Source organism: Drosophila biarmipes, chromosome 2L (genome assembly GCF_025231255.1).
Source record: "Drosophila biarmipes strain raj3 chromosome 2L, RU_DBia_V1.1, whole genome shotgun sequence".
NCBI lineage: Eukaryota > Metazoa > Arthropoda > Insecta > Diptera > Drosophilidae > Drosophila > Drosophila biarmipes.
Genome location: NC_066612.1, coordinates 15,128,758 through 15,140,983, shown reverse-complemented (window position 1 = coordinate 15,140,983; position 12,226 = coordinate 15,128,758). Strand labels below are relative to the sequence as shown.

Below are 12,226 nucleotides of genomic sequence, written 5' to 3'. Positions count from 1 at the left end.
CCAGTTACCATGCAAAAAACATCGATACCATCTTAAAATTATATTAATTAGAAAAAAACAAGGAATAGGAATAAAAAAATGTATACCTAGTAAGCATTTCAAAATTGTTTTATTGACTTTGTAAGAGTGTTTTTTTATAAAGCTATCTGTGATTTTCTTATACATACTTAGCACCTGTGTCATTTGTTTGATAGAGAGAGCAGTGCTAGACAACTTACTTCTAGTCAGCAAACTGTTTAAAAAAAAGTAAGTCACTCCAAAACTTGGAACTAATTTAAAAATTAAAAACTTTTCAGCTTTCTTCAAGCTGTTTTCAGCAAGCCATCGCGCTTTTGCAAATTATCAGCTGTGCGTCTATCGATACACCCGCCGAGAGTGAGAGTGTATTGGCAGCCATCGAGAATAGTTTACGCGAAGAAGAAACACGGAGTACGCAGAAAATAAAGGTTAGCTAAATCCGTGCGAAGAAGATGCATAGTTTCCGAGCTTCAACGAAAGCAGTCACGAAGCCGATCCGCGGCACCCGCACCTCGCCGCACACGGCCCAGGTGATAACCTCCAGCGGAAATCCGTATTTGGACGTGGTCATCGGAGGTGGCTTGCCCATGAGCTCTATCTGCCTGATCGAGGAGGACCGCTTCATGACCCACGCCAAGGTGCTGGCCAAGTACTTCCTGGCGGAGGGAGTGCTCTCCAGACAAGCGATATTTCTGGGAAGTCTCGACGATATTCCGGCGGAGATGCTCCGCCGCCTGCCTAAGCCGCTGAACGAACTGGAAACGGAGGTGGAGCAGCGCGAGGATCAGGCCCAGGGCGCTGGCGGGGCCGAAAATGGCTTGCGGATCGCCTGGCGTTACAATGACCTGCCTCTGGTCAATTCTGAGCATGCCACAGCCAAGATTGGTCATCACTTCAACCTGATGGAGCAGATGGACTCGATGATGCTCTACTATGCCAATACCACCATGTGGGACGATAGCCACAAGGAGCCAGTGTGGGACGTTGTCGTTGCCGAGGAGCTCTCCAAGAGCAGCTCGGCGACCACTTCTTCGTTGGAGCAGCAGCCCGCGGAGGATGCACCGCCGATTCCAGGCGAGGAGAATGCTCCGCAGGATAATAATCCGCAGGAAACGATTCCGCCCCAGGAGGAGAGCTCAGCTAACAACAACAATAATAACAACAACAGCAGCAGCGTGACCAGCAGCACAAAAACAGGCAGCCAGGAGGCGCAATCGCAGGTCTTCCACAATCCCCGGTACGCAGGACTGCTAAACGACATCCAACACCTGTTGCGGGACGAGAGCTTCGTGGCCGGGACCAAAAAGAACCTGTGCCGCGTCTGCCTGACCTCGTTGGGATCGCCGCTGTGGTACGACGAGCACTTTGGCGAGGATCTGATCAAGTTCCTCACACTGCTGATGGCCAGTGTGCGGAACTGCAACGCGGTGTGCCTGATCACAATGCCCATGCACCTGATTGCCAAGTACGATGCCAGCCTGGTGCCCAAGATCCGCCAGCTGGTGGACTACGCCATCGAGCTAGAGTCTTTTGCCGGATCGGAACGCGAAACACATCCGGCCTTTAAGGAGTACAGTGGCCTGCTCCACTTGCACAAGATGTCGGCGCTGAACACGCTTGCCGTCCACATGCCGGACACCACGGATCTGGCCTTCAAGTTGCGCCGCAAGAAGTTTGTCATTGAGAAGTTCCACCTGCCGCCGGAGTTGCAGGAGTCATCTGCCAAGCGGGACAATTGCGCCTCCGGTCTACTGAGCAATTCCAATGCCACGGCCTCGCTGGATTTCTAGCTGTCAGCGGGATTAGAGACTAAGTGCGCGTATGTAACCACGAAACAAAAACTAAATTGCATAATAGTAAGCCAAGTAAATGCATTAATATATCAGCCCTGATTTTGTACGATTTTGAAAACTAACCGCTCTTCTGGTCTTTCCGTTTATCGATTGCTTGCTGAGCTGGAACAGCTGTTTGGGTTATCGCTTTCATTTATAAAATGTAAACATGGAGTTAAATCGTGTGTTTGGTGATTTAAGAGTGTATTATGAGCCGAATTTGCAGTGGGTGGATGTGGAGGAGTGGCTGTATGGCGAGGAAGGCGAAGAGGGTGTGCTGCAGCAGCGGGCGGAGAAGTTCTGGGCCCTGCCCATGTGCCTTCAGGATATTGGACACCAGGAGACGCAGTTGCAGTTGCTCCGGGATTTGTCCAGTGTCATACGCTCCATGAGGGACGACAACCAAGGATGCTATAGCAACACACATGACAACTGGGCCAATATCATCGGGGTTTCTCCGGCAAACGCATATCTTTCATACATCTATTCGCTTACGAGCCTGGTCATTCCGCCGGAGCATGTGCAGCAGGCTGCTCCGCAAGGCCTGAATGAAAACCTCAATCTTCAATTGTCCCTGAATGCTGCGAGCACCTACCTGCTAACTCTGACCATTCCGGGAGCCAAGAGCTATGGCATCTTTGATGAGGATGTGATCGAGCAGGTTCTCAAGATCTTTAGGCTGCTGGAGCTGAATAGCAACAAAAGCGTCCGGGCCAACACCATCTGGATGTTCTTTCTGACCATCTGCGACGACCTGAAGATTGTCTTTCGCTATGTGCACTTCAAGGAGCACCTGAAACCGCGGGACCGGATCATTCGATGCCTCATGGAGGTTCTGTACATGAACTTTAAAGTGGGATATCAGAATTCATGTGAGTGCAGATTTATATTTTAAAAAAGATATCCCTGATTAAAAAATGTCTGTGTTTATTAATTAATGGAAGTAGGCTAACTCTTAACATTTATTCTGAAGATTATTTTTTAAAACACTGAATCGTTTATGAAAATTTAAAAATGTTCAAGACATTTAGCCGGCGATAACAAGCGTATTCTTTGCCTATCGATAATTAACTTTTTCCGAACAGCTGATAAAACTAGGTGTGTACACACTTTAGCATACCTAACGACCTCAGATTATACAAACAAGTGGCAAACTAAATGAAAACCTTAAGGAAATTATCCCTAAAAGCTGAAAGTAAATAGTTGAAAATGCTGCGCAGCCTGTTTTCCCTCCGTGGGCCGTGCCAGCAGATGTTAAATAGCTCCCTGCGTCATCACAGCCCGTTGCAAAAGCCACAACAGTTTTGGCGGATGAAATCCACAGATTCTCCACAGGAAGCTGCTCGTAAACTGAGGGCCAAATCCACTTTGTACTATATAACAGCAGGCGGAGTGCTGATCGTGGGACTAAGTTATGCGGCGGTGCCACTATACAGCATTTTTTGCCAGGCGTACAGCTACGGAGGCACCACCTCGCAAGGACACGACGCTGAAAAGGTGGAGCACATGAAGAAGGTCGAGGATCGGGTGCTAAAGATCCGCTTTAACGCCGATATTGGATCCTCCATGCGCTGGAACTTTAAGCCGCAGCAGTACGAGATTAAGGTTGCTCCCGGCGAGACGGCCCTGGCCTTCTACACGGCCCGGAACCCCACGGATAAGCCGGTAATTGGCATCAGCACGTACAATGTGATCCCCTTCGAGGCGGGCGCCTATTTCAACAAGATCCAGTGCTTTTGCTTCGAGGAACAGCAATTGAATCCGCACGAGGAGGTGGATATGCCCGTATTTTTCTACATTGATCCCGAAATCACGGCGGATCCGGCACTGGAGCACTGCGACACCATCACCCTATCGTACACCTTCTTTGAGGCCAAGGAGGGTCTGAAACTTAACTTCCCAAGCTATGCGAAGCCCCATGCAGCGACGGCGTAAAGAGAAAGTTGTTTGATCCTCGGGATTTAAGCAATAAATGTTTGTTATATCTATTTTATAAAGTTCTATTCAATGTGCTCGTTTTGAGATCTGCTTTTAAATGAAAGGACGATTATGTTCTGCATTAATTTTTTCAGTCGTTCAACAGTTCCTCCGAATGATACTTCTATGAATATCAATTATCCGACCATGGATATTTAAAGTATTGTAGTTCATCAACTAATAAGCTTTCCAAATTGCTTTTCAATGAAACATTGCAATTTGAAAGAAGTGAGAGGTTAAGAGTGAAATCCAGAGCATTGGATAATGAAACAAATTGGATATAATAAATAGTACAAACTGAAGGCAAACACAAAATATGCAAACTAAATATTGATGACAATAAATTCCAACTGGAAAAATATTCAAACCAAGCCAAATCGATAGCAACCGATAACACAGTTTGAGATCTGCCACAGCTGATGCTGTTTGAGAGTCACTCCATCTGGAGCTGGAGAAGGAGGCAGTTTATTAATAGATAAGGCTGATTCTCCGGCATCTTCGAAACTAACCGGACGCTTCCGCTCCGCCAGATTGTGCGTAGTAACCCCTTTAACCCGGCGATGTGTTAAATCAATGACGTGGAGATGAAGAAACAAGTGATTTTTGGCCTGCTCCTGGCCAGCGTTTCGTTGTGCATTTCTGGACAAGAAGAGGAGGACTACCAGGAGCCACCAACGATACTGGTTGCCCTGATGGTGCGCAACAAGGCCCACACACTGCCCATGTTCCTAAGTTATCTGGAGCAGCAGGATTATCCTAAAAAAAGGATTGCCTTCTGGTGGGTATATCTCGAATTGCGAATTCACATCTAATTTCGGAATTTAATAGGCTGCGCTGTGATCATAGTAGCGATGACAGCATAGATCTGCTGCGGAAGTGGCTGAACAACTCTGGAGATCTCTACCACAGCGTGAGCTACGTTTTTGAGCCGGATGAACAGAGTTATGCCAACGAGAGTTCACCGTACGAGTGGCCCGCGTCGCGTTTCAAACACCTGATAGCCCTGAAAGAGGAGGCCTTTCAGTACGGTCGCGACATTTGGGCTGACTTTGTGTTTTTCCTGGACGCTGATGTCTTGCTGACTTCAAAAGACTCACTAAAGGTCCTCACCCGTCTCCAATTGCCAATTGTGGCTCCGATGCTGATCTCGGAAAGCTTGTACTCCAATTTCTGGTGCGGCATGACAGAGGATTATTACTACAGGCGCACGGATGAGTACAAGGAAATCTACCACGCGCGGAAGCTGGGAAGTTTCCCAGTGCCCATGGTCCACACGGCTGTTTTGGTGAACATGAACCATAAGGCCGTCAGGAATCTCACTTTCGATAGGAACAAGTTGGTGGAACTGCAGAGGAGCAGGCAGCAGGTACCGCTCTACGACGGACCAGCTGATGATATTATAGTGTTTGCCATCTCGGCCAACAGCTCAGGCCTTCCCCTGCATATCTGCAATGATATAACGTTTGGTTATATACTGCAACCCCTCGAACCAGGTGATACCCTGGACCACGATCTCCAACAGCTGGTGAATCTCAAAGGCATCATGGTTAACGATGTGGGTGCAGTGCCTCCCCTGCTGGACTACTTTAAACATTTAGAAAAAAAGCCTGAGAAAAGCAAGCTCTCTCTGGATCGCATATTTATGATAAATCTGAAAAGGCGCCCTGAGAGGCGGGCGAAAATGGAGGAACTCTTCCAGGAGCTGGGAATCGATGCAGAATACTTCGAGGCTGTTGACGGCAAAGAACTAACTGCAGAGCGGTTGCAGGAGATGGGCATTCGTTTCCTGCCCGGCTACGAGGATCCCTATCACCACCGCGCCATGACAATGGGCGAGATTGGCTGTTTTCTGAGCCATTACAGAATTTGGGTTAAGATGGTTCGCAAGGGGCTCAAGGAGGTGCTCATCCTAGAGGACGATATACGCTTTGAGCCCTATTTTAGGCAAAACGCGGTCAGAGTTCTTAATCAGGCTAGAAGCGTTGTGGAATACGACCTCATTTACTTTGGTCGCAAGCGTTTAAAGGAGGAAAGTGAGCCGGGAGTGACGAACGCGGATAGTCTGGTGCATGCCGGCTACTCCTACTGGACACTGGGCTATGTGCTTTCCCTACAGGGAGCCTTGAAGCTGCTGGCAGCCAAGCCGCTGGAGAAACTGATTCCCGTTGATGAGTTTCTGCCCTTGATGTTCAATCGGCATCCCAACAAAACCTGGAGCGAAGCCTTCCCTAAGAGGAATCTAGTCGCCTTCAGTGCCTCACCACTGCTGCTATATCCCATTTACTACACCGGAGAATCTGGTTACATTTCTGACACCGAGGACTCGAAGCAAATCAATGTGGATACGAGCGAAGAGGGAGAAGCTCAGCTAAAGAGCGATAGGGAGCTGGTTTTCGACCAGGAGGTGGAAAGCACCCCCGATCAGCAACTTAAGCTTGGCGAAAGTTTGTCGAAAAGCCACCAAGAGCTATGAAGTCCCCCGATTACAAACAAATCATGCCAAATTTTATCTAGACTAATCTTGCCAAATGTGCCTTCAACCCGAATCCACCAACTAAAAACATTAACAACGAATGTTAAAGTAGAATTAGGTTTTGTTTATCAGGCTGATTATTTTGTGCAATTAATTATGTTGATTGTGTTCAAGAATGTCAAATCTTCTACATTAGAAATATTGATTTCTATGATTTATGTTTAAAATAATTTGAAGCTGATTTTAACGATACAAAATAATGACTAATAGTTTAAATCAATCCAAAAGCAATATATCTGCTTAAGGTAAAATATATATTAGAATCGTTGCACAAATTAATGGCCAAATCTAACCTTTAGACTACGTTTTGAGCAGCATGCCATTGTCTTAGCCATTAAGTAGGTTTTAAGAACTGATTAAAACTCGCACTTTATTCCACTCACAAGTGATTTGAAAAACTTTAAACACTTAAGATTTGGCTACCCCGATTGAACCATTTATTGTCGTTGATTTACTGACCCATCGCTCCCCGCATGAACAAGTTTTTGATGGGCGGCATGTTCTGCGTCAGCTGAAGTCCCAGACTTCGGAGCAAAACCACAGGGCTGAACTGCGTGGAGTAGAGGGTGTGCAGTCCGTGGACGCCCAGCATGATGGGCACATTCTTGGCCAGACATTTGCGCTCGTACTTGATGAGGGGCTGCTTTTCGCCCAGCTTAAATCCTGCGTAGGCTCCAGCTGCCAGGGATTCCACCAGATACCTCACATCGCTGAAGCCCAGATTGACGCCCTGTCCGGCGAGGGGATGCACTCGATGGGCGGCGTCGCCAACAAGAGCTGCTCCATTGCATACGTACGAGGAGGCGTGCAGGAATCCCAGTGGAAAAGTGGCACGAGACTTGTCCTTGACGCCACACACTCTGGGAGGATATTGCACCTGATGCTGGCTGGCATTGTGTCCAAAGAGAGAGTTCAGCGCCTGGACTGCCTTGTCCGCTAGCTCCACGCGAGGATACTGCCTGCAAAAGGCTTCGTTGAGGGCATCTACAAACTCAGCCGGCGGAAGGGCTTGCAACTTCTTGGCCTGCTCATTGGTGGTGCTCCAGACCAGGGAACTCAGTCTATCAGTTAGCGGCAGCAAAGCCACTGGTCCATTGGGCAGGAAGCGCTGCCAGGCCACGGAGTTGTCACAAGCATCTTCACCCAGCTCCAAAGTGGCCACCAGGCCCATTCTGTCGTAGTTTAACGAGAATACATCAACGTTCATCTCCTTCCTGACAACAGAGTTGGCGCCATCGGCTCCAATGAGCAGATCGCAGGAAAAGGAGCGACCATCCTGTAGCTGTAGCTCGGAGAGATTGGAGGCGGAGTCTCTGGGCAAGCGGACGCATTCGACTCTAGCCTTGTTCAGTATCTCCACATTAGGAGCCTCCTTCACCCGCGCATATACGGCGTCCAGGATCAGATCGTTCTCAATGATGCAGGCCACATCGCTGGCAAAGTTATCGTGCTGGAACTGGATCAGGGCATCCGTGTTGGACTCCCACACCTGCATCTGCTTGACGGGCTTGTAGCGAGCGGACTCGATGTGCGACCAGGCATCTATGGACTTGAACAGCTCGATAGAGTTGTGGTTAATGGCGGATACTCGATTTTGGTACGGGCCTGAAGGATCAAATCCACGGAACTCCGGAGCGCCTTCCAGCAACAACACCCTCTTGTCCGCCAATGTGGTGTTCTTGGCCAGAGCGGCGGCCAAAGTGGTTCCCACCAGACCTCCGCCTCCAATGATAATATCAAAGTGCTCGCTGGCCGGCGATTTGGTCGATTCACACCTCGCATTTGACATGTCAGTGGAGGACCTGCTGGACAGCAGGCGGGCGGACAGGAGGCGTGCCTGTCCCACCGAAGCCACCGCTCCTTGGATACGCAGTACGCCCAACATTTTCTGGAATTTCGAAACTTATTCGCCGTTTTCACGATTATTTCATTATTTTGCTTGCCTTGCAGAGGTGCAATAAATTTCGATTATGTTATCGATAAATTCGATTTTTTAACCGTTGGCAATACTGCGATATCACTTTTTCTTATCGATTTTGTAACGTATTTTTGAACTCTGGTTTTAAAATTATTTTACTTATACTGACTTAACTTTAAAAATTCATATTACTCTTTAGGTGCTCCCGCCTTGCATGCGAAATGTTTCGAGCTTTTTGGCGAAATAGCCAACGAGCATAATGGAGACGTCTACGAAACTCTTCACTTGATTATGCGACAGACCTTTCCCATGCACGTTTACACGGATAGTCCCCACAGTGTTGGAGCAGGACGTCGAGGAGGGGCAATGCAGAGCGGGGAGCACATATCGGACTGGTTTATACAGCTTATAGACAAGTACCCCGACATTCTAATCCGTATTCTGCATTTCTACATTGAGTGTGTGGTTTCCAATCCCATTAAAGCGGTGAATATATTGAAAATCTGTACCTGTTTTACTATCTGTACCTACATCTTACTTTATTTCAGTGGAAGAGCAATGATGAGAAGGTAGCCATTGGCTATGCGGCCAAGTACGACAGGATACTGTTCTCCAAGTGCAATAAATCCTGCGCAGACTTTGTCCTGGAGGCAGTAAAGGCAGACGATGCTGTGGGGATTCAAACTCGAGCCTTGGACCTGATCGAGAAGATCCTCATGCAGCAGAGCGAGGTGGAGTGGAGCATCTTCCGGTACGATGTGTCCAAGGTTCCAAGGGAGGTCCCTCTCCTGAGGGAGGTGATGCGGTGTCTCAACGACCGCACTTTTACTGTACGTCGAAAGGCTTGTCAAGTGCTCATCCTGGCCCTGAAACAAGGATCCCCCATGACCACAAAAATTATGGACGAGAGCATTCGTTTCGTTCAGTTCGAGGATGCGGATGTGGAGGCACTAGCTGAGCCTTCGGTGGAGCAAAACGAGCTGCGCTTCGAGAAGCCAGGGATTGTCCAGTACGCCTTCAGTTTTGAGGGTCACGAGGAACTTGAGGAGGAGGTCAAGAAAGTTCCTCAAACGGTGTATCAGCGTTTTCTGGCTGCGGACAATGGTTTAGCACGTACTGCTGGCCTAGCCTTACTCGAAAGATTGGTGCTTGTCAATCCCCTAATCATCTATAATACGAATTTCGTGAGGGAAACCTCTTTGTTGGCCGTCGATCGTCTGGCCTCCGTGAGGAGATCAGCGCTGGATACCATGGAAACCCTGCTCGAGGCCTACTCCAATTGTTTTGCCTTGATTTGTGTGTACTGCCGTATTTGGGCTTGCCTCATGAGCGATGAGGATGCAGCGCTGCAAAAGCTGGCTATTATGGTGAGTGGTTAGTTTAAGGGATGTATTATTTTCATTTATTTATAATTAATCTTTCAGAGTTTTGATCGAATGGTTTTGAGAAACATTCAACCCCTGGAGTATTCGAATGAAGCCAAACATTTTATGCCCTGGCGAATTATTAGTACCTTGCTCATGACCCAACCCAGAGCTTATCTTCAGGAAAGATTCGCTGTTTTACTGGAACGGGAGTCCATTGTAACGTAGGTTATAGTTTTATTCACAATTTAATAATATTTAAACCTAGCCTAACAATGCATTTTAGACCCCGGCTGGTGAACATTATAATATCGCATTTATCCACATCCATGGCCACCGATGCCTGGGGCTTGCTGTTGCTCCTGTCCAGCCGAATTACCAACAATATGGACGCACTGATTGGCATCTTCAATGGTCTCTCCTCCTACAACATGAAGTCCAATCAATTTCTGGCCCTTCAGCTTATCATTGGCTGTTTGAAGAACTTTTCCAAGCCAGCCCTGAATCAGTTATTTCAGAGGCTTCTGAATGCCCTGCGCACGGGGAGCATTTGGCTGGGCATCATCTCGAGTGCGGTTAATTTGCTTAACCAAATCCATCACCTGTCTGCTAGCCGGGCTCCAGCGATGGATTCCGATGCACCAGACTGGCAGCTTAGTTTGCTCGAAGACCTCACCGATGGAATCTTGGCCAGTGCACAGAATTTCCAGGACGAACACAGCCGCCTGCAGTGTCTGTTGGGTGCCTATACGGAGATAATTGTGATGCTGCCGCAGGAGGTGGACAACAGGATCGTGGGCATTGTGTTTAAATACTTGCAGGAATGCACCAAGCTCAGTGAATCGCAATTCGATTCGGATAACGAGCGCATGACCAACTGGATGATCGTGATAGCAGGTCGCTTGTGCCTCAGGGAGAACCACTTGGCCAACAGTGTGTCCAAGCTTTACAGAACTATTTTGAGCAAAAATGACCGGCCGCAAATCATCAACACCACTCTGATAGCCCTGAACGATCTGGGCAAGAAACACCCTTCGATTCTTGAGAGCAATTTCCAGGTGATTTTGTCGAAACTCCATTCCAAATTCGCCATGACCAGAGTGCGCACCTTTCGGTGTGTGAAGGACGTGATTCTCTCCGGGAATATCAAGCTGAAGGGACCAATTCTCATATCTATGCTGGCTGGTTTGGTGGACGAGAGTGCCGAAGTGGCCAGGGAGGCAGATGCCTTCTTCATTCGCTACAAGAGATTGTACAACAAAATGCTGTTTGATCATTGTCTGAAAGAATGCCCATTCGACCTGAATGGCCAGGCTTCTTTGAGAGGAGTAAGGACGGATTCCAACTACAAATCGCCACTAAAGGGTTCGGCCATGGCAAAAAATCGTAGGCTGCTTTACAATCATATCATGGCCTCGGTGGAGGAGAACACACTGTTGCTCTACTTCGGACAACTAAAGTTGCTGGCTGGTGAGTAAAGTTTTCCCTATTCACAAAAGGCATAATCTAAATAACGTTCAAACATTTATGTTCTAGAAAAAACCAGAGACAGTGCTTTTATAGGCAATCCTGACGCCTTGATCGTGGTTCAGGACATGCTTTTTATCATGCGACGCATTTGTTTTCGCACAAAGGGGAAGGGAAAAGAGATGAGCTCCCGAGGCGAAGGCGACAACAACGATGACGGTGAGGAGGAGACACTGGAGGCACCAGCTCCACCACCCAAACCAGCAGCAGGAGAAGCACCAGCCCGAGGAAGAGGACGAAAGGCAGATAACTCCGAGGAGCCAGTATGTTTATATTCACCTTTTGGTCATAAGTTTGACATCTGACTATATATTTTCGTTTTCAGCTTAAGCAATTGGAGCGCTGTCTTCGCTATGTGGAAGAAACACATCGCAACCTTAAGTCTGTGATGAGTCCCGAACTCAAGCACACTTTTGAAAACTTTTGCCACGCCCTGGCAATGAGATTTCCCAACTACATTGAGTTTGCTCAACCTGCTGAGTTCTGGCAGAAGTATCGATCCTCGAAAACCCCCAAGGGAGGCAGAAAGAAGCGACGACGCATGGATGATGATGCAGAAGATGAATCCGAGGACGATCAGCAGTCGGAGAGCGACAGCGACAATGAAATGCCGCTGGAGAGGCACAAATCCACGCCAGTCGCGTCCCGCTTGTCCCAAAGGAAAACCAGCTGCGATATGCTGGTTACGGAACTTATTTTCCAGCCACCGGATTGGTAGCTCTCGCAACTATTTTGGTCATTGCCAAAAGGAAAAGTTGATTTTTGCCAATGGAAAACCTGTTTATTTTGTATTCAACTTGAACTTTTTAACATTAGCAGTAAAACATTGTAGATATGGTACTTAAAATCGAATATTATGGATTATGCATTATAAAGCAAGTAATGAACAAATATAAACCTTTGTAACATAGGAAGATTGAACAAAATCAATTGTAAATTGTACTGTATAGAAATATACAAAAATTGTGAAAATGAGAATTCATTTTAAGTGAAAATTAAATACAATTATACTTAGCTAATTTCCTTAAATAATTAACCAACTAATTTTGTAGGGCTT

General features: G+C 47.4%; 5 protein-coding genes across 5 annotated transcripts; 4 read left to right on the top strand and 1 right to left on the bottom strand.

The window, feature by feature from the left end:
* The first annotated feature begins 134 nt into the window (after window positions 1-134).
* LOC108033652 (elongator complex protein 4) lies at window positions 135-1,903 on the top strand. Its single transcript, XM_017108087.3, has 2 exons — window positions 135-246; window positions 297-1,903. Exon 2 carries the CDS (start codon window positions 471-473, stop codon window positions 1,806-1,808), a length of 1,338 nt encoding a protein of 445 aa, XP_016963576.1. The 5' UTR covers window positions 135-246; window positions 297-470; the 3' UTR covers window positions 1,809-1,903.
* Window positions 1,904-2,019: 116 nt separating this feature from the next.
* LOC108033648 (uncharacterized) lies at window positions 2,020-12,183 on the top strand. Its single transcript, XM_017108083.3, has 7 exons — window positions 2,020-2,722; window positions 8,478-8,764; window positions 8,827-9,645; window positions 9,703-9,866; window positions 9,929-11,112; window positions 11,179-11,432; window positions 11,495-12,183. The coding sequence occupies exons 1-7, from the start codon at window positions 2,020-2,022 to the stop codon at window positions 11,885-11,887; spliced, it is 3,804 nt and encodes a 1,267-aa protein (XP_016963572.1). The 3' UTR covers window positions 11,888-12,183.
* On the top strand, window positions 2,955-3,838 carry LOC108033655 (cytochrome c oxidase assembly protein COX11, mitochondrial). The gene has a single exon (XM_017108089.3). The coding sequence runs from the start codon at window positions 3,060-3,062 to the stop codon at window positions 3,783-3,785; it is 726 nt and encodes a 241-aa protein (XP_016963578.1). The 5' UTR covers window positions 2,955-3,059; the 3' UTR covers window positions 3,786-3,838.
* LOC108033649 (glycosyltransferase 25 family member) lies at window positions 4,241-6,745 on the top strand. Its single transcript, XM_017108084.3, has 2 exons — window positions 4,241-4,605; window positions 4,656-6,745. Exons 1-2 carry the CDS (start codon window positions 4,412-4,414, stop codon window positions 6,298-6,300), a joined length of 1,839 nt encoding a protein of 612 aa, XP_016963573.1. The 5' UTR covers window positions 4,241-4,411; the 3' UTR covers window positions 6,301-6,745.
* On the bottom strand, window positions 6,700-8,320 carry LOC108033651 (ubiquinone biosynthesis monooxygenase COQ6, mitochondrial). Its single transcript, XM_050885580.1, has 2 exons — window positions 8,304-8,320; window positions 6,700-8,248 (listed from the first exon to the last, which is right to left on the bottom strand). Exon 2 carries the CDS (start codon window positions 8,243-8,245, stop codon window positions 6,812-6,814), a length of 1,434 nt encoding a protein of 477 aa, XP_050741537.1. The 5' UTR covers window positions 8,246-8,248; window positions 8,304-8,320; the 3' UTR covers window positions 6,700-6,811.
* Window positions 12,184-12,226: the final 43 nt, after the last annotated feature.

Coding starts and splice junctions, on each gene's coding strand:
- LOC108033649 (XM_017108084.3), top strand. CDS start 4,412: ATGAAGAAACAAGTGATTTTTGGCCTGCTCCTGGCCAGCGTTTCGTTG. Junction 4,606..4,655: donor AAAAAAAGGATTGCCTTCTG/GTGGGTATATCT, acceptor GGAATTTAATAG/GCTGCGCTGTGATCATAGTA.
- LOC108033655 (XM_017108089.3), top strand. CDS start 3,060: ATGCTGCGCAGCCTGTTTTCCCTCCGTGGGCCGTGCCAGCAGATGTTA.
- LOC108033651 (XM_050885580.1), bottom strand. CDS start 8,245: ATGTTGGGCGTACTGCGTATCCAAGGAGCGGTGGCTTCGGTGGGACAG.
- LOC108033648 (XM_017108083.3), top strand. CDS start 2,020: ATGGAGTTAAATCGTGTGTTTGGTGATTTAAGAGTGTATTATGAGCCG. Junction 8,765..8,826: donor TTTCCAATCCCATTAAAGCG/GTGAATATATTG, acceptor ACTTTATTTCAG/TGGAAGAGCAATGATGAGAA. Junction 9,867..9,928: donor GAACGGGAGTCCATTGTAAC/GTAGGTTATAGT, acceptor AATGCATTTTAG/ACCCCGGCTGGTGAACATTA.
- LOC108033652 (XM_017108087.3), top strand. CDS start 471: ATGCATAGTTTCCGAGCTTCAACGAAAGCAGTCACGAAGCCGATCCGC.